At 51.7% G+C, this 17,808-nt stretch overlaps 1 protein-coding gene across 1 annotated transcript in view; it reads left to right on the top strand.

The window, feature by feature from the left end:
• Positions 1-1,824: 1,824 nt before the first annotated feature.
• LOC100657773 (complement C3-like) overlaps positions 1,825-17,808 on the top strand; it is a 40,088-nt gene continuing 24,104 nt past the window's right edge. The window contains exons 1-17 of the mRNA XM_064280405.1: positions 1,825-1,941; positions 3,050-3,242; positions 3,468-3,630; positions 3,724-3,794; positions 7,210-7,304; positions 7,413-7,495; positions 7,582-7,672; positions 7,829-7,931; positions 8,516-8,642; positions 8,999-9,114; positions 9,202-9,345; positions 11,523-11,732; positions 11,833-12,036; positions 12,864-13,022; positions 13,921-14,050; positions 14,341-14,412; positions 14,605-14,802. Coding sequence (XP_064136475.1) covers positions 1,868-1,941; positions 3,050-3,242; positions 3,468-3,630; positions 3,724-3,794; positions 7,210-7,304; positions 7,413-7,495; positions 7,582-7,672; positions 7,829-7,931; positions 8,516-8,642; positions 8,999-9,114; positions 9,202-9,345; positions 11,523-11,732; positions 11,833-12,036; positions 12,864-13,022; positions 13,921-14,050; positions 14,341-14,412; positions 14,605-14,802 — 2,233 coding nt within the window. The 5' untranslated portion in view covers positions 1,825-1,867. The remainder of the gene's footprint in view (positions 1,942-3,049; positions 3,243-3,467; positions 3,631-3,723; positions 3,795-7,209; positions 7,305-7,412; positions 7,496-7,581; positions 7,673-7,828; positions 7,932-8,515; positions 8,643-8,998; positions 9,115-9,201; positions 9,346-11,522; positions 11,733-11,832; positions 12,037-12,863; positions 13,023-13,920; positions 14,051-14,340; positions 14,413-14,604; positions 14,803-17,808) is intronic.

Here is a 17,808-nt window from a genome sequence, read left to right as displayed (position 1 = left end):
ACAAATGGGTAAACAAAATGTGGTGCAGGTAGTCTCTAACTTGCAACGCGTTCTAGTTAGGGTGAACCACACTGACTACTGTTCATTTTGTTTTGTTTGTTTTCTTGTACATTTTACCGTTAGTAATATGTACTACATACAATGTTGCAGGGTGTAATTTGCTGATGTTATTATTCTCAGATGCTCACTCCCAGATATTCCATGCTATGATTTACCATTCAAAACACTGCCGTATCGCCAGCTACTATGGCCTGGTCCACAACTAAGTTGGTACTGGTGTCAGGAGTTGTCATGGACAGAAAGTTGGGCAGTGTTCAACTCTAACGAAATACAACGATTAAACTGGGCAGACACCCAACAGCTTTTGCCACTCCGACTTTCTTGTGACACTGATGCTGGCTTCATTGTAGACCAAGCCTGTAGTGTGATCTTACTGTTTTATACTGTAATAAGCTTCTGTTGTTCATGAGAGGCCAAGTTGTCCAAGTTTCTCTAACTGTAACACCTGCACTGCTTGATCCCCAGCAATATGTCCAGTAAAAGAAGCCATGCCACTGCAAGTTCTAATCCAAAAATGAAGTGAGGAGGGCTCTAGACATGGATGTAAAAATGAGGATCATTAAGGCCTATGATACCCGTTGCCATGGGGTTGAATCTGACTCATAGCGATCCTATAAGTCAGAGTAGAATTCCCCCATAGGGTTTCCAAGGAGTGGCTGGTGGATGTGAACTGCCAACATTTTGGGTAGCAGCGGAGCTCTTACCCACTGAGCCACCAGGGCTCCTAAGCTGGCTGTAACAACGGGCTCAAGCTTAACAACAATTGTGGGGATGGCTCAGGACCGGGCAGTGTTTCATTTTATTGTACGTAGGGTTGCTATGAGTTGCTCGGAACTGACTCCACAGAACCTAACAACAACAATAACCACCACCCAGAGACTCAAGGGAGCTCAAAACAAAACAAAACAAAACAAAACAAAACTTGTTGCCATTCTGTTGGTTCTGACTCCTATTTACCCTATAGGACAGAGTAGAACTGCCTCATAGAATTTCCGTGGCTTTAATCTTTAAGGAAGCAGAGTGCCACATCTTTCTCCCAAAGAGGGCCTGGTGGGTTCAAACCACCAACCATTCAGTTAGCAACCATGATTAATTACTGCACCACCAGGGCTCTTTAAGGGATCTCCAAGCCCCATTTCATCCTGGAAAGCATGCTCACTTGGATAATGAACTCCTATACATCCTTCAACGCCCAGCCGAAATGTCCCTCCTCCAAGAAGCCTTCCCTGGCCCTCCAAGAAGCAGAATTCTTCTTCACCACTGGCTTCTCCAGCCCCTATTCCTCTCCCATGGAGCTAGTGGTGTGTGTCCTGTGCTCTGTCCCTCTCTCTCCCCCAGCATGGAAGCCTCTGGAAGTGAGGCCTAGAGGTCCTCTGGGGCTCCAGCACAGAGATGGACTACGAAAAAGGGTTTGATGAATAAACGCATAGCCAAAAGCAGGTGAGAGATCATGCCCAGATATCCAGGGTCTCCTCTCTCTGGGCCTCAGTATTTCTGCACCACAAAGTGGGTACAACAGGGAAAAAGCTCATGTTCACAAGGTGGCCATGACCCTGAGGGATGCTGGTCAGGGGGCAGGTGTGATAATGGTGGAGGAGGCTATGCTCTGGGTTATTCACCCAGGACCCGCTGGCCCTAGAGATTGAAAAATTTAGCAAATGGTATTGAGAAATTTGGGGCAGCCCTAGGGAAGAATAGAGGGGCGGGGAAAAGGCGGGCAGCAGATAAGAGGCGGCCTCCAGCTGCCCCTGCTCACTCCTCCCCGTCCTCTCCCTCTGCCCCTCTGCCCCTCCACTGTCCCTGCACCATGGGACCTGCTTCGGGTTCCAGCCTGCTTCTGCTGCTGCTGGCCAGCCTCCCCCTGGCCCTGGGGGACCCCATGTGAGTTATCTCAACCCACCCAACAAGGCTGCTTCTGGGATAAGAGCAGGCATTTGTGGGCACAGGTCCCTGCAGAATCCAGGGTGTTTGGAGAGTCAGGTTAGGGGCTGCTAGAAATTTGGCTGCCTGTTGGTTCGACTGTTTATGGGGTGTGTGTTTGTGGAATGTTCTGTGCAGGTGTTCAGATGTTTATAGAATTGGGGGTCTCTGCGTGTAGGAGTTATGGGCTTTGGGCATTTGTGGGGTTTAGGTGATTATTGGTTGGGATGATTTGAGCTTTGTAGATTTGAACCTTACAGGATTTAGGAGTTTGTAGTTTTGGGGTTTATGGTTTTCCATGTTTGTAGGTTTCAGGGTTTGGTGGTTTGGGTTCATGACAGCTTTGGGTTTGTGTGTGGATTTGGATATTTATAGGATTGAGGTGTTAGAGGTTTAGGTTTGGGATGCTCTAGGACTTGGAGTTTAGAGGTTTGAGTGGGTTTACAGTTACATGGGTTTGGTTGCCTATACCTTGGGGTATCTGAGGGTTTAGGAGTTTATATCTGAGGTATTTAGAGATTTAGGGGAGTCTCTAGGCAGTGCAAATAGTTAAACTGCTCGGCTGCTAACTGAAAGGTCGGAAGTTCAAGACCACCCAGAGGCACCTCCGACGAAAGTCCTGGTCATCTGCTTCTGGAAAACCAGCCATTTAAATAAAACCCTACAGTTCACAGTTCTACTCTGACACACATGGGGTCGCCATGAGTTGGAGTTGACACCACTGCATAGAGATTTAGGGGTTTAGAACTTTGGGTGTTTGTGGCCTGGAAGTCTAGAGGCTTGGGGGGGTTCAGGTTCTGGTTTTGAGGTTCTGGGGTTGGTGGAGTTCGCTGTTGGCCCGTCGAGGTTTCACAGGTCAAGGTGGGGTGAGGGTGGGGGTCAGGGTGGCTGCCCTCCCTGCTCACGTGGGGGAGCCTGTGGCGGCTCCCAGAGATATATGCGGATCTAGATACAGCCTTGGCAGCACCCCAGGACAGTCATTGGATGCTCTCCAGGACCAGAGGGTGGGACAGAGCTTCAAGGGTCAGAGTTTGGGATGACAGCTCCGCCTCCGCGCCTCCTCCTGCAGGTACTCCATGATCACCCCCAATGTCCTGAGGCTAGAGAATGATGAGATGGTGGTGCTGGAGGCCCACGACGTGCAAGGGGACATTCCCGTCACCGTCACCGTCCACGACTTCCCTGGCAAGAAGCAAGCGTTGGTCAGCGAGAAAACCGTGCTGACCTCCGCAAACAGCCACCTGGGCACCGTCACCATCAAGGTGGACAGAGGCTGGTGCTGGCACCCACAGCCCTCCCCCGGGCCCCTCCTCCCGTTTCCAAGCCCTCCCATCTCTGAGCCCCTCCCCCTCTGAGTCCCCGCCCATCTCTGAGACCCTACCCCTCACGCGTCTCCTCACCTCTGAGTCCCCTGTCTTCTGGGAGCTCAGGCACCATGGGCACCGTCTCTGAAGCTGACCCCTAACGATCCCTTGTCCTGTGCCTAGATCCCGGCCAACGAGGAGTTAAGGTCCGACAAGAAGACTAAGTTCGTGATCGTCCAGGCGATCTTCAAGGACACCTCGGTAGAGAAGGTGGTGCTGGTCAGCCTGCAGAGCGGTTACCTCTTCATCCAGACGGACAAGACCATCTACACCCCGGGCTCCACAGGTGAGGCGGGGCGGGGCTGGGCGGGGCGGGGGCGGGGCTGTGCGGAGGGGCCGGGACCTCACCAGGTCTCCTTTCTCTACCCACCACCCCCAGTCCTCTACCGGGTCTACACTGTGGACCACCAACTGCTGCCCGTGGGCCGGACGGTGATCATCACCATCGAGGTACCAGCCAGCCGGGGCCCCGAGACCCGGAGACAGAGACTCGGGGAGAGATAAAGAGTTGGAGAGAGGCAGAGAAAGAGACACCGGTGTGGGGCGGTGCTTGTGGGTTCTGTGTGAAGCTGGGCAGGTTACTTCACCTTCCTGAGCCTCAGTTTCCTCATCTGAAGATGGGACCAAAAAAAAAAAAACCGTTTCGGTCGAGTCGATTCGGACTCTTAGTGACCCTATAGGACGGAGTAGCAGAGTAGAACTGCCCCATATAGTTTCCGAGGAGCACCTGGTGGATTCGAACTGCCGACCTTTTGGTTAGCAGCCATAGCTCTTAACCCCTACACAACCAGGGTTTCCGAAGATGGCACAATGACAGATAATTCTATATGGTCTGTTCCCCCCTCCCCGCAGCAGCCAGAGGGCGCCCGTGAGCCCCTGAGTCGGCGCTGATCCCTCCTCTGGTCATAGCCCTTCAGGGCTCCCACCTCCCAAGGGTAAAAACCCAAGTCCTCCCGCAGCCCACAGGGCCCTGCACGACCTGTCCCGTCCCCTCCCTGCCCTCGCCTTTTCCTCTGTCCCCCTCGCCCAGCCCTCCAGCCAGACCAGGAAAGGAGGAAGGGAAGAAGGAAGGGATGTTTCCTCCTCATAGCTTTTAGAGAGATCTTGCAAGGGTCAGAGGGACCAAGCAAGTAAAGTATTTGAAGGTCCCTGGGTGGTGCTAATGGATTGCATTCAGCTACTAACCTGAAGGAGCCCGGGTGGTGCAGTGGTTAAGAGCTCGGCTGCTAACAAAAAGGTCTGTGGTTCAAATCCACCAGCCACTCCTTGGAAACCTGGTGGGGCAGCTCTACTCTGTCCTTCAGGGTCCCTGTGAGTCAGGACCGAGTCAACAGCACCTAACAAAAACAACAACTAACCTAAAGGTTGGCAGTTCTGACCCACTCAGCTGTGCCACAGAAAAAAGGTCTGGTGGCCTGGTTCCATAAAGATTGTTGTTGTTGTTGTTGCTAGGTGTCGTCGGGTCGGTTCCGACTCATAGCGACCCTGTGCACAACAGAATGAAACACTGCCTGGTTCTGAGCCATCCTTACAATCGTTGTTATGCTTGAGCTCATTGTTGCAGCCACTGTGTCAATCCACCTCGCTGAGAGTCTTCCTCTTTTCCGCTGACCCTGTACTCTCCCAAGCATGATGTCCTTCTCCAGGGACTGATCCCTCCTGACAACATGTCCAAAGTATGTAAGACACAGTCTCACCATCCTTGCTTCTAAGGAGCATTCTGGTTGTACTTCTTCCAAGACAGATTTGTTCCTTCTTTTGGCAGTCCATGGTATATTCAACATTCTTTGCCAACAACAGAATTCTAAGGCGTCAACTCTTCTTCGGTCTTCCTTATTCATTGTCCAGCTTTCACATGCATATGATGTCATTGAAAATAGCATGGCTTGGCTCAGGCGCATCTTAGTCTTCAAGGTGACATCTTTGCTCTTGGACACTTTAAAGAGGTCCTTTGCAGCAGATTTACCCAATGCAATGTGTCTTTTGATTTCTTGACTGCTGCTTCCGTGTGTGTTGATTGTGGATCCAAGTAAAATGAAATCCTTGACAACTTCAATCTTTTCTCCGTTTATCATGATGTTGCTCATTGGTCCAGTTGTGAGGATTTTTCTTTTCTTTATGTTGAGGTGTAATCCATACTGAAGGCTGTGGTCTTTGATCTTCACTAGTAAGTACTTCAACTCCTGTTCACTTTCAGCAAGCAAGGTTGTGTCATCTGTGTAACGCCAGTTGTTAATGAGTCTTCCTCCAATCCTGATGCCCCGTTCTTCTTCATATAACCCAGCTTCTTGGATTATTTGCTCAGCACAAAGATTGAATAGGTATGGTGAAAGAATACAACCCTGACGCACACCTTTCCTGACTTTAAACTCATCAGTATCCCCTTGTTCTGTATGAACAACTGCCTCTTGATGTATGTAAAGGTTCCTCATGAGCACACTCTCAGCATTTCTTAAGCTGAAAAAAATTGAAGAAAAATTTCAAGCCTTGAGTTGCAATAGTGAAGGTTTCTATGGGGAAAATATTATATGATGCAGGAAGCATCAAAAGAGATGGAAGGAATACACAGAGTCATAATACCAAAAAGAATTAGTCACTGTTCAACCATTTCAAGAGGTGGCATATGAGCAGGAACCGATGGTACTGAAGGAAGAAGTCCAAGCTGCTGTGAAGGCATTGGTGAAAAACCAGGCTCCAGGAATTGATGGAATATCAATTGAGATGTTTCAACAAATGGATGCAGCACTGGAGGTGCTCACTCGTCTATGCTAAGAAATATGGAAGACAGCTTCCTGGCCAACTGACTGGAAGAGATCCATACTTATGCCTATTCCCAAGAAAGGTGATCCAATCTAATGCGGAAATTATAGAACAGTACCATTACTATCACAAGCAAGCAAAATTTTGCTGAAGATCATTCAAACATGGCTGCAGCAATATATCAACAGGGAACTGCCAGAAATTCAGGCTGGTTTCAGAAGAGGACATGGAACCAGGGATATCATTGCTGATGTCAGATGGATCCTGGCTGAAAGCAGAGAATACCAGAAGGATGTTTACCTGTGTTTTATTGACTATGCAAAGGCATTCGACTGTGTGGATCATAACAAACTATGGATAACATTGCGAAGAACGGGAATTCCATAAAGACTGCACCCAAGAAAACCCTATAGAGCAGTTTTACTCTGTAACTAATGGGGTTGCCATGAGTTGGAATCCACTGGACAGCAACGAGTTTAGGGTGTGGTGGGACCTGTAGGGAATGGAGAGCATACACCACGCTTAAGACACAGCCGCTGCCCAGCTCCAAACAAGTATGGCCTTGTGGGAACACTCATTATCCTCAGAACTTTCCAATTTCCAAGAGAGGCCAGAGCACCACATTTTTCAGCGACGTCTCCTGATCTGTAGCCATTTGAACTAATGGAGCAATGTGTGTATTAGACTCAATCACACACAGTCAGGAAGTGAAATACAGGCAATTCCATGAGGCTGAGTCTATTCAAACCCTTTGCACAGCGTCTGGCACAAAGTGAATGTATACTAAACGCCAGTTATTATTAGTATAATTCACAGTCACTGATAATAATGAGCTCACGCTTATATTAGCTGTGTCCCAAGACAAGGAGGCAGGTACTATTATTATCTCCATTTTATGGGTATGCAAATTCAGCGCCAAGAGGTTAAGGAACTTGCCCAGGGTCACACAGCTTGGAAGTGGCACCTTGGGGATTTGAACTCAGGCCCAGGCTCTTAAACGCTGCCTGTGTAGACGTGGTGCGGAGAAGGAGTCCAGACACAGAGAGGTGGAGGGAGCCGAGGGCCTGGATCTGGCCTCTGACACCACTCCCGCGTCTGCCCGCAGACCCCCGATGGCGTTCCCATCAAGAAAGACTCCTTGTCTTCTCACAATCAGTTTGGCATCTTGTCCTTGTCTTGGAACATCCCGGAGCTGGTCAAGTATGTCAGGCCTTCCCATAGGAGGGTTAGGGCTCCCCTACGGAGTCGGAGTGGAGGGCTGCGAGGCTGGGCCAGGCCACTCACCAGGTCCTTCCCGCTTCCCCCCAGCATGGGCCAGTGGAAGATCCAAGCCCACTTCGAAGATTCCCCACAGCAGGTCTTCTCCACGGAGTTTGAGGTGAAGGAGTACGGTAAGAGGAGGAGAGAGCCGGGTGGGAGCCCCTACCCGGTGACGCCGGCCCCCGCTGTCCCCACCAACCTCTTCTCTCCCCCGCAGTGCTGCCTAGCTTTGAGGTGGAAGTGGAGCCCACAGAGAAGTTCTACTACATTCATGATCCCAAGGGCCTGGAGGTCACCATCACTGCCAGGTGAGGGGCAGGGGCGGAGCCAGGGGCGGGCCAGGGGAGCGGCCTGGGCGGGGCGAGGCCGGCGCGGGTGGGCTCTGGGTCCTCGGGCCCCGCGAGCGGACGTGGAGGGAGACTGCTTTCCAGGAGTGGGGCTCTGAGACCCTCCTCGTCTCACAGGTTCTTATACGGGAAGAACGTGGATGGGATGGCCTTCGTCATCTTCGGCGTGCAGGACGGTGACCAGAGGATTTCGCTGGCGCAGTCCCTCACCCGCGTCGTGGTACCTGGCAGAGGCCCCTCTGAGCCCCTCCCCTTCTGAGGCCCTCCCCCGTAGAGCCCCTCCTTTTCAGCCCTTCCCCCTCTGAAACCCTCCCCCTCTGAGCCCCTCCCTTTCTGAACCCCTCCCCTCTGAGCCCCTCCTTTTCAGCCCTTCCCCCCTGAAATCCTCCTCCTCTGAGCCCCTCCTCCTCTGAGACCCTCCCCTTCTGAGGCCCTCCCCCTCTGAGCGCCTTCCTTTCACCCCTTCCTCCTCTGAGATCCTTCCCCCTCTGAGATCTCCCTCCCAAGACCTTTCTCGTGAAACCCTCCTCCTCTCTGATCCCCTCCTCCCTCCGAGGGTCCCTGAGACCCACCCTCTCTCTGAACCCCTCCCTCTTCTGAGAGTCCTGCTGCTCTCTTGGGCCCTCTCCACTCTCTGAGGCCCTCTTGTCCCCTGGCCCCTCTGAGCCCTCTTCCCTCTCTGAAACCCCCTCTTCATTTTGAGCTCTCACCCCCCCATCTGAGGCTCCTCCCCCTCGCAGTCTCTCTCCGTATCAGCCCCTCCCCCTCTGCCCCTCCTGCCCTGAGCCCTCATCTCCCCCCCAGATAGAGGATGGCAATGGCGAGGCAGTGCTGAGCCGAGATGTCCTGCTAAACGGGGTGCAGCCCTCGAGGCCCGAGGCCCTGGTGGGGAAGTCCTTGTACGTGTCAGTCACTGTCATCCTGCAATCAGGTGAGGCCTGGTCTGCGGCCACCGCCCAGTGCTACTGCCATCCAGTCTGAGAGGGGGACTGGGCAGAGGAGGAAGCCCAGGGTCCAAGGGAGGGCCCTGTCTGAGGGTAGAGGAAGGCTTTGCTGGAGGGGAAGGCCCAGTCTGAGGCTGGAGGCCTGGTCTGAAGGGTGAGGCCCAGTCTGAAAGTGGGGTCCAGTCTGAAGGGGGAGATGCAGTTGAAGGGGGAGCCAGTCTGAGGGGGGAGGCTCAGTGTGAGGATGGAGTCCAGTCTAAGGCGGGAAGCCCAGTCTGAGGCGGGGAGATCAGGTCCTGAGGAGGGCCCAGGAGCCTGCCCTCATGACCGCCCCCCACCCCAGGCAGCGACATGGTGGAAGCTGAGCGCAGCGGGATCCCCATTGTGACCTCCCCCTACCAGATCCACTTCACCAAGACGCCCAAGTTCTTCAAGCCAGCCATGCCCTTCGACCTCATGGTGAGACCCCGGGCAGCGAGGCTGTACCCCCGGCCCCTGATTCCCCACCCCTCTGGATCCCCCTCCATCTGCCTTGCTCCTCTACAGGTCTTTGTGACGAACCCTGATGGCTCTCCAGCCCGCCAAATCCCCGTGGTGACCAAGGACAATGTGCAGTCCCTGACCCAGGCCGACGGTGTGGCCAAGCTGACCATCAACATGCCCAGCAACCGAAGCCCCCAGACCATCATGGTGCGTCTGGGCCTGGCTTGGGATCCCCCCACCAGGAAGACCCCTTTATTTGCACAGAGGGGTCCTGCCATGTGCGAAAAGATGTTCTCATTTGCACAATGGAGTCTTGTATTTGCATTCAGGGGTTATCTTCTTATATAGAGGGGTTCTTCGTTTGAACAGTGGTGTTCTGATGTTTGTATACAGGGTTCCTGTCATTTAAACAGAGATGTTCTCATTTGCATAGAGGATTCTCATGCGTGCAGTAGGGTTCTGGGGTCTGCACAGCTAGGTTTGGCCACCTGCCTACAGAGGCCCAGTCTTTTGCACAGTGGGGTTCTGTCATTTATACAGAGAATTTTCATTTGCATAGAAGAGCTCCCTATTTGCATCAAATAAAAAAAAAATACTTGCATCAAGGGGCCCTGTATTTGCATACATGGGGTCTCCATTTGCATTGCATCCAGGGAGTCTCAGCTGCACAGTGGGGTCTTGCCATTGCACAGCGGGGCCCTTTCTTGGCAGAAGGGTCCTGACATTTGTATGGAGGGATTCTCCATGTGCACATGTGCACAGGGGGCCCTGTTATTTGCACAGAGGGGTCCTACATCTGCTTAGAGGGGTCCTTGTTTAGATGAATGGGCTCTTTCACTGGCATGCCATGGGCCTCCCATGTACTTGGATAGGGGCTCGGCTCATGCAGGCGGTTCTCTCATTCTCACACAGGCGTCTGAAGCTTGCTGTGAGGGGCTCTGCAGTTTACACATTTCCACAGTGGGACCAGTTCTTCTGGCTTCTGTGGCCTTGGGCGTGTTATACCTCGTTGGGAGGTGACACAGCTCATGTGCACGATGCAGATGTCCTCAGGGGCCTCTGCCCCACTCCTAGGCTGGGTAGCCCATCTTTGCTGGAAGCATGTATGCAGTATGAGTCACGTATTGCTGCTGTAACACATGACCCCAAACTTTGTGACTTAAAACAACAGGAATTTATTATCTGAGAGTTCTGGAGGTCAGAAGTCAAAAATCGGTCTCAATGGGCTAAAGTCAAGAGGTCGACAGGGATACAGTCCTTCTGAAGGCTCTAGAGAAGAATCCATTCCTTGCCTTTTTCAGCTTTTACAGGCCACCCACATTCCTTGATTTGTGGCCCCCTCCTCCATCTCCAATGCCAGCAGCATAGAATCTTCCAGTCACTCTTTCTCTCCGACCTCTGATTCCATGTTACATGTCCTTCTCTGACTCTCCTTTGGTGTTGTTAGCTGTCCTGGAGTCAGACCCAACTCATGGAGACGCCATGAACATGGGACAAAACACTGCCTGGTCCTGCCCCATCCCCATGATCAGTTGAGGGTAGACCCTTATGATCCATAGAGCTTTCATTGATTGATTTCCAGAAATAGATATCCAGGCCTTTCTTGCTAGTCCTTCTTAGTCTGAAAGCGTCACTAAACCTGTTCAACCTCGTACCAATATGCCATCTTTCACCGACAGATGAGTGGTGGCTGTGCTTGAGGTGGACGGGGGGGCGGGGATCGAACCCAGGTCTTCCACATGGAAGGCAAGAATTCTAACGCTGAGCCACCACTGCCTTCTTAACTCTCCTGACCAGAAAAACCCCAAACTAGTCGCATGTGTGTCAGTGTAGGGCTATGCTCTATAGGGTTTTCAATGGCTGATTTTTTGGAAGTAGATCACCAGGCCTTTCTTCTGAGGTGCCTTCAGGTGGACCCGATCCTCCACCCTTTTGGTTAGCAGCCAAGCCCTTAACCACCCAGGGACTCTCGTTGTTGTGTGCCATTGACTTGATTCCGACTCAGAGTGACCCCATGTGACAGAGTAGGACTACTTCCTTATATTATTATCTCACTTAATCTTTATGGGAGCAGATTACTAAATCTTTCTCCCACAGAGCTGCTGGGTAGGTTCGAATGGCCAGTCTTTCAGTTAGCAGCCGAGGCCGAGCGCTTGACCGTTATGCCACTAGGACTCCTTAAGGGACTCCTGCCTCCATCTTATACCCCGGTGATGACATTGGGCCACCTGGATAAGCCAGGATTAGCTCTCCATCTCAGCATTCTTAACTCAATCCCATCTGCAAAGTCTCTATTGCTATGCAAGGTACCATAGTCACAGGTCCAGGGGATTCGGATGTAGACATCATTTGGGGCCATAATTCACACTCTTCTTCCTGCCCAGGTGCGCACAAAGAAAGAAGGCATCCCAGAGGCCCAGCAGGCCTCCAAGACCATGCAGGTCCAGGCCTACAGCCCCCACAGCAACTCCAACAACTATCTGCACCTCTCCGTGCCTCGTTCAGAAATCAAGCCGGGCGAGAACATCAATGTCAACTTTCACCTGCGAACAGACCCTGGCCTGCAGGCTAAGATCAGCTACTACACCTACCTGGTCAGTGCCACCTGCAGCCCGTCCTCCTTGCTCCTCCAGCTCTGCCAGGTCACCTCCCTAATCCCTGGTCTCTCCACCCTCTCTTCTCCCTGACCCCCAGATCATGAACAAGGGAAAGGTGCTGAAGGTGGGACGCCAGGTGCGGGAGTCTGACCAGGACCTGGTGGCACTTCCTCTGACCATCACCACCGACTTCATTCCCTCCTTCCGCCTGGTGGCCTATTACACGCTGGTGGGCAACAATGGAAGGGAGATAGCAGCTGACTCCGTGTGGGTGGACGTCAGGGACTCCTGCGTGGGCACGGTGAGCTCCCGGGGTCTCTCCTTGTGCCCACCACTGTACCGTCTTCTCTGGCCTCTCTCTAGTCCTCTGCATCAGTCTTTGTCCCTTGTCCATTGGCAGAAAGGGGTCCTGCCATTTGCACAGTGGGGTCCTCCGTTTGCATACAGAGGGCCTGTGATTTACATGGAAATGTTTTCATTTGCATGGAGGGGTCCTACCTTTGGATGGGGTTGTCCTGCATTTGCATGGAGGGGTTCCTCATTTGCATGGTGGGGCCCTGCATTTGGATGAGGGGGATCTGCATTTGCATGGAGGGGTTCTTCGTTTGCAAGGAGGGGTCCTTCATTTGCCTGGAAGAGTTCTTCATTTGCACAGTGGGGTCCATCATTTGCATGGGGGAGTCGTTCATTTGCATGCAGGGGTTCTTCATTTGCATGTAGGCATCCTGCACTTGCATGGAGGAGTCTTTCATTTGCATGGAGGGGTTCTTCATTTGATGGAGGGCTCCTTCATTTGCATGGAGGGGTCCTGCATTTGCATAGAGAGGTTGTCTACCCACACAGCAGGGTTCTCTCCTTACACAGAGGGGTTCTCATCTGCAGAGTGCCTCCCTCTCCCTCTACCATCTTGTCCTTTCTTCCCTCTCTTCTCCAACCTTGGCACATCTCTCTCCCTCTTGTTTTCTCTCTGACTTTCAGTCTGAGTCTGCTTCTGTTGTCATCTGTCCCTCTCTCTTCCCTCTAGCTCCACCTCTCTCTCCCTTTCGATCCAACCCAGAACCCCCTAAGTCCTTCGCTGACCAGAACTGGGCCTTGCAGGGCTGACTCCTGCTCCCACCCTCCCCACAGCTGGTGGTAAAAGGTGGTGAGAAGGACCAGAAGACATATTTGCCAGGACAGCAGATGACCCTTAGGGTAGAGGGTAACCGTGGGGCCCGAGTAGGGCTGGTGGCCGTGGACAAGGGTGTGTATGTGCTGAACAAGAAGAATAAACTGACTCAGAGTAAGGTATGCACCTGCATCAAGCTGAGGCTGGGTAGAAGATGGGGGAAGAAGCAAAGGGACGGGGCTGGGGTGGGCAGCACGATGGAGTGGGGTTAGGTGTGGGTTGGAAGTGGAGATTAGAATGGACATGGACGTGGGGTTGGGCTGGTGTGGAGGCTGAGGATGGCGATGTGGAAGGACAAGGGTTAAAGTTAGGTATGGTCGGGGGAATAGGCAGCTTTGCCTTATTTCCCAACACTGAGAGACCAATAGCTGCCTCCTTTGGAGCTGCCCAATGTGGAAGCCCTGGGGATGGGGACAGAGATGAGGATAGAGGCGGGACTGGGAAGGAGGACGAGGTGGGGTTGGACTGGGAATGGCAGTGAGGATAGCAATGCAAACGAGGGTAGAGGGAGGATGGAGATGGGGTTAGGAATAGGGGTGGGAGAGGGTTGGGAATGATGATGGATTGGGAATGAAGGTGGCGATGGGAAAGGGGTTGGAGAAGAGTCCAGGATGGAGATGGAGTGGGGTTAGGAACGGGCTTGGGAATGATACTGGGTGGGAGCTAGGCCTGGGAATGGGATTGGGAATGGAGATGGGAGTGGAGTCGGGATTGATGGTAGAACGGGGTTGGGAATAGAGTCGGATAAGCTTGAGAATGATGGGTTGGGGATAGGATAGGTGAGGCTGGGGAAGGGGTGGGGAGGATATGGTGATGGCATTGGGTGGGGGCAGTAATTGCGTGGGGGTAGGAATAAGGTGAAGGTGGGGGTGAAGATGAAGATGGGGTGGGGCTGGGGTTTGATGGGGCAGGGCTAGGGTGGAGTTGGGGTGAGACAGACAGACAGACATGTTGGTGAGCTGGAGGAGACACTGCTGGCCTGGCCTCACCCTGTCCTCGGCCCCCTCTTCTTCACAGATCTGGGACGTGGTGGAGAAGGCAGACATTGGCTGCACCCCGGGCAGTGGAAAGGACTATGCCGGTGTCTTCACGGATGCAGGCCTGGCCCTTCAGACCAACAAAGGGCTGCAGACTGACCAGAGGGCAGGTGAGAGTGCGGCCAGTGCCTGGTCCATGGAGGGGCAGTGCCTCCACTTCCCAAACACAGGAGGCAGTGGGGTTTAGTGGTTAGGAGCAGGGATCTGTAGTCAGGGGCACCTGAGTTTAAGTCTTGCCTCTGCCACCAGCTAGACAACCACTTCTCCTCTCTGAGCCTCAGTCTGCTCATCTGTCTAATAGGAGCAATGGCAGCCTGAGCTTACGGCTGTTGTGAAGAGTAAGCCAAGGGCATACAGCAGGTCCTTAATCCGTCATATTCCCACTCCTCCTGCCCCTCAGATCCTGAGTGCCCGAAGCCAGCTGCCCGCCGACGTCGCTCAGTGCAGCTGATGGAGAAGAGGACAGACAAAGGTGGGAGTCCTCCGCTGGACCCTAACCCACTCCCCACCCCTGAACCGGGCCGTACAGGGTCCCAGCCTGGCCTTGTAGGAGGAGAAGAGGGAGGAGGGGAGGGCCTGGCCAGGGGTGAGTTCTCCCTGGGGTCTACCCCGAATGCCTCCTGCTTCGAGGCACCGCGGCTGAGGGTCTGATGGGCTCCCACAGCGGGCCAGTACCAGGACAAGGAGCTGCGCAAGTGCTGCGAGGGTGGCATGCGGGAGAACCCTATGGGCTTCTCATGCGAGCACAGGACACAGTACATCTTGGGCGAGTCCTGCATCAAGGCCTTCCTGGACTGCTGCCGCTACATCACCCAGCTGCGGCTTGAGTACAGTCGGGACAGCCCCCTGGGCCTGGCCAGGAGTGAGTTTGACTTCAGGGTCTCGGGGGGAGGGGTATCTGGAGGAGGGAGGTCCCGGTCTGAGGGAAGGACACCCCTGTCTGATGGGGGAGGAGGTCCTGTCTGAGGGAGGAGGAAGAGGGTCCTCTCTGAGGGAGGAGGAGGTCCCTGTATGACGAGGGAGGAGATCCCTGACTGAGGAGGGAGATGCCCCCGTCTGAGGGAGGAGGGGGTTTCTGTCTGAGGGGGGAGGATACTCTGTCTGGTGCGGGGGGGATGTTCTGTCTGGAATATGGCGTTTACAGAAAGGACAAGAGTCAAAACTGCCATTTGCTGAGGGGCTTTGAACCCCAGTGTTGCCAATCACGCCTTTTCTTGAATACCTTTCAGTAAGTCTTAATTTGAGAAATGCATTTCAGCTGGGATGGGCATTGTCAGAACTGAATTTAGAGAAGGCACGCCTCAGGCCACTCAGTGCCTTTTGCAAGGATCGTCTCAGCTAAGTCACAGTTCACTAGCCTGTCCAAATTTCACTTTTTTATAATTGTTACATGAAGCCATCACTGCTCCAGTGAGGGCTCTAATTCCAATCAACCAACCCATTGCTGTCGAGTCAGTTCTGACTCATAGCGACCCTACAGGACAGAGTAGAACTGCCCCATAGAGTTTCCAAGGAGCACCTGGTGGATTCAAACTGCCGACCTTTAGGTTAGGAGCCATAGCACTTAAACCCTATGCAAACAGAGTTTCTGTAATTAGCCGTTTGGAATTTTCTTTTGTACCTCTGGTCATTTTCACAGGAGACTAGAAATATGTTGATCAAATTGGGCTGGAAAAGCAGAGGGAAGTGTGGGTGGCTCTGGAAATTGTGAGGAAATTCCTTCATCAATTATAGAATGAAAAGTAATGAAGAGGAATACCTTTGCTTTAAAACTAAGGAAAATTAGAGAGTTTGCACAGTGGCAGGCTGGCAGACCAAAGCAAATACGAAAATCCCTTTTTTTTTTCCTTTAATGAATCTCAACCGTATAGAAAAGTTGGAAGTGCAGTATCGACTTTTTTTTTTTTTTAACCATTTAATGTCTCATCACCCTGAAATAGTCAATTTGGGTTTCCTACAAGCAAAGATATTCTCCTGCAGAACTACAACCCAGTTATCAGAATCAGGACGTTAATGCCCACTCATTAGCAGCGCGGAATCTTGTTTACTTTTAATCACGGTAGATACATAAGTAACAAATCGTTGGCCGTTTCAAGATGCTTCCAGTGTGCAATTCAGGGATGTTAGGTTTATCATGTTGTTCAACCATTACCTTTATTCATTTCCACTTGTCCTGTCCCATAATCCAGTTTTTGGTCCTTTGTAGGAAAACGGTGCAGCTCAGACGCAGGCATTGCGTTCCCTTGCCCTGGCTTTTTAGTCTGCTCAATCTGTGACAGCGCTTCAATTTTTCCCTGATTTTTGTGACCTCGAAGTTTTGGAAGTTTGCCAGTTGGTGTTGAGTCGATTCCAACTCATGGCGGCCCCGCGTGTGTCAGAGTAGAACTGTGCTCCACAGGGTTTTCAGTGGCTGGTTTTTTGGAAGTAGATGGCCAGACCTTTCTTCCAAGGTACCTCTGGGTGGACTTGAACCTCCAACCTTTCAGTTTTAGCAAGTGAGCGTCTTAACTCTTGGCACCACCCAGGGACTCCTTTTGAAGGGTATGGACTGGGTATTTGTGGAATGTCTGTCAATTTCAGCCTATCTGATGCTTTGTCATGATCAGATTCAGGTTTTGCATTTGGGGCAGGAATATCACAGATGTGATGCCGTGTCCTTCATAGCAAGAGACACATGACCTTGAATCATCCCATTACTAGGGTTGTTAACCTTGATCAGTTGATTCAAGTAATATCTACCAGGCTTCTCCACCGTAAAGATTGTCTTTTTTCCTTTATAGTTTAATATATATATATTATATATATATAAAGTAACCATAACAACATATCAAAATTTAAGCTAAGGGAGATTAACAAAAAAAAAATCACTTTTCATTTAGCGTTTAAGACAATGAGTGTTGACTGTTATATGAGAATGCAGGATTTTTGTGTATGTCTGCATCTTTTGGGGGGGCTTAAAAATAAGCAGCCATCGGCCAAAAGGCTAACGTGGGCAAATATTTTTAAATTCTTTTAGCTGGAAAAACTGGCTCTCCACTCCCACCACCAAATGCATGCTGTTGTTGTTGGGTGCAGTTGAGTTGAATCCGACTCATAGCGACCCCATGTATTACAGCACAGAACTGCCCGATAGGGTTTCCTAGGCAGTCATCTTTATGGGAGCACATTGCCAGGTCTTTCTCCTATGGAGCCACTGGTGGATTTGAACTGCTGACCTATCAGTTAGCAGCCAAGCGATTAACCATTGTGCCCCCAGGGCTCCTTTGCCACAGGCATAAAAGTTCCCAATTTGCAAGAATAAAGATCTTTACGTTCCATCTCTTTGTGAGCTATAAAAATCTAGGCATGCTGCTTTCTACCCCACTGACCCAGAGTTGTGACTCTTTTTCGCAGAGGAGATATTGTCTGAAGATTACAGGAAACACTAAACAAAACTGCTAATCTCCTGGGATGTTGTCTACATGCAGATGGGAGTTTTTTTTTAACCCCAGCATTATGTAATTTCTCTAGCCAGTTTGGGATGGGACAGAGGAGTGTTTCAATGTTACAACCCAAAGGCACTCTGGTGGGTTAGTCCAGAGTCTGGGTGGATTTGAGCATCTGTGGAATTCCATCTACTTTGCTATTATGAAAACCCAGAACCAATTTAAAATCTGTCATCATTTTCCAGGAAAGCCTAGCCGGAGTTGAATTCTATGCTGGTCGAATTTGGCTTACTTGCTGTCTTGGTTTCTTAGTGCTATGGTAACAGAAACACCACACACACACACGCACACACACACAAAAACCCAAATCCATTGCCATCAAGTGGATTCCAACCCATAGCGACCCCACAGGACAGAGTAGAACTGCCCCATAGGGCTTCCAA

Source organism: Loxodonta africana, chromosome 3 (assembly GCF_030014295.1).
Source record: "Loxodonta africana isolate mLoxAfr1 chromosome 3, mLoxAfr1.hap2, whole genome shotgun sequence".
Taxonomy (NCBI): domain Eukaryota; kingdom Metazoa; phylum Chordata; class Mammalia; order Proboscidea; family Elephantidae; genus Loxodonta; species Loxodonta africana.
This window is presented reverse-complemented; position numbering and strand designations above follow the sequence as displayed.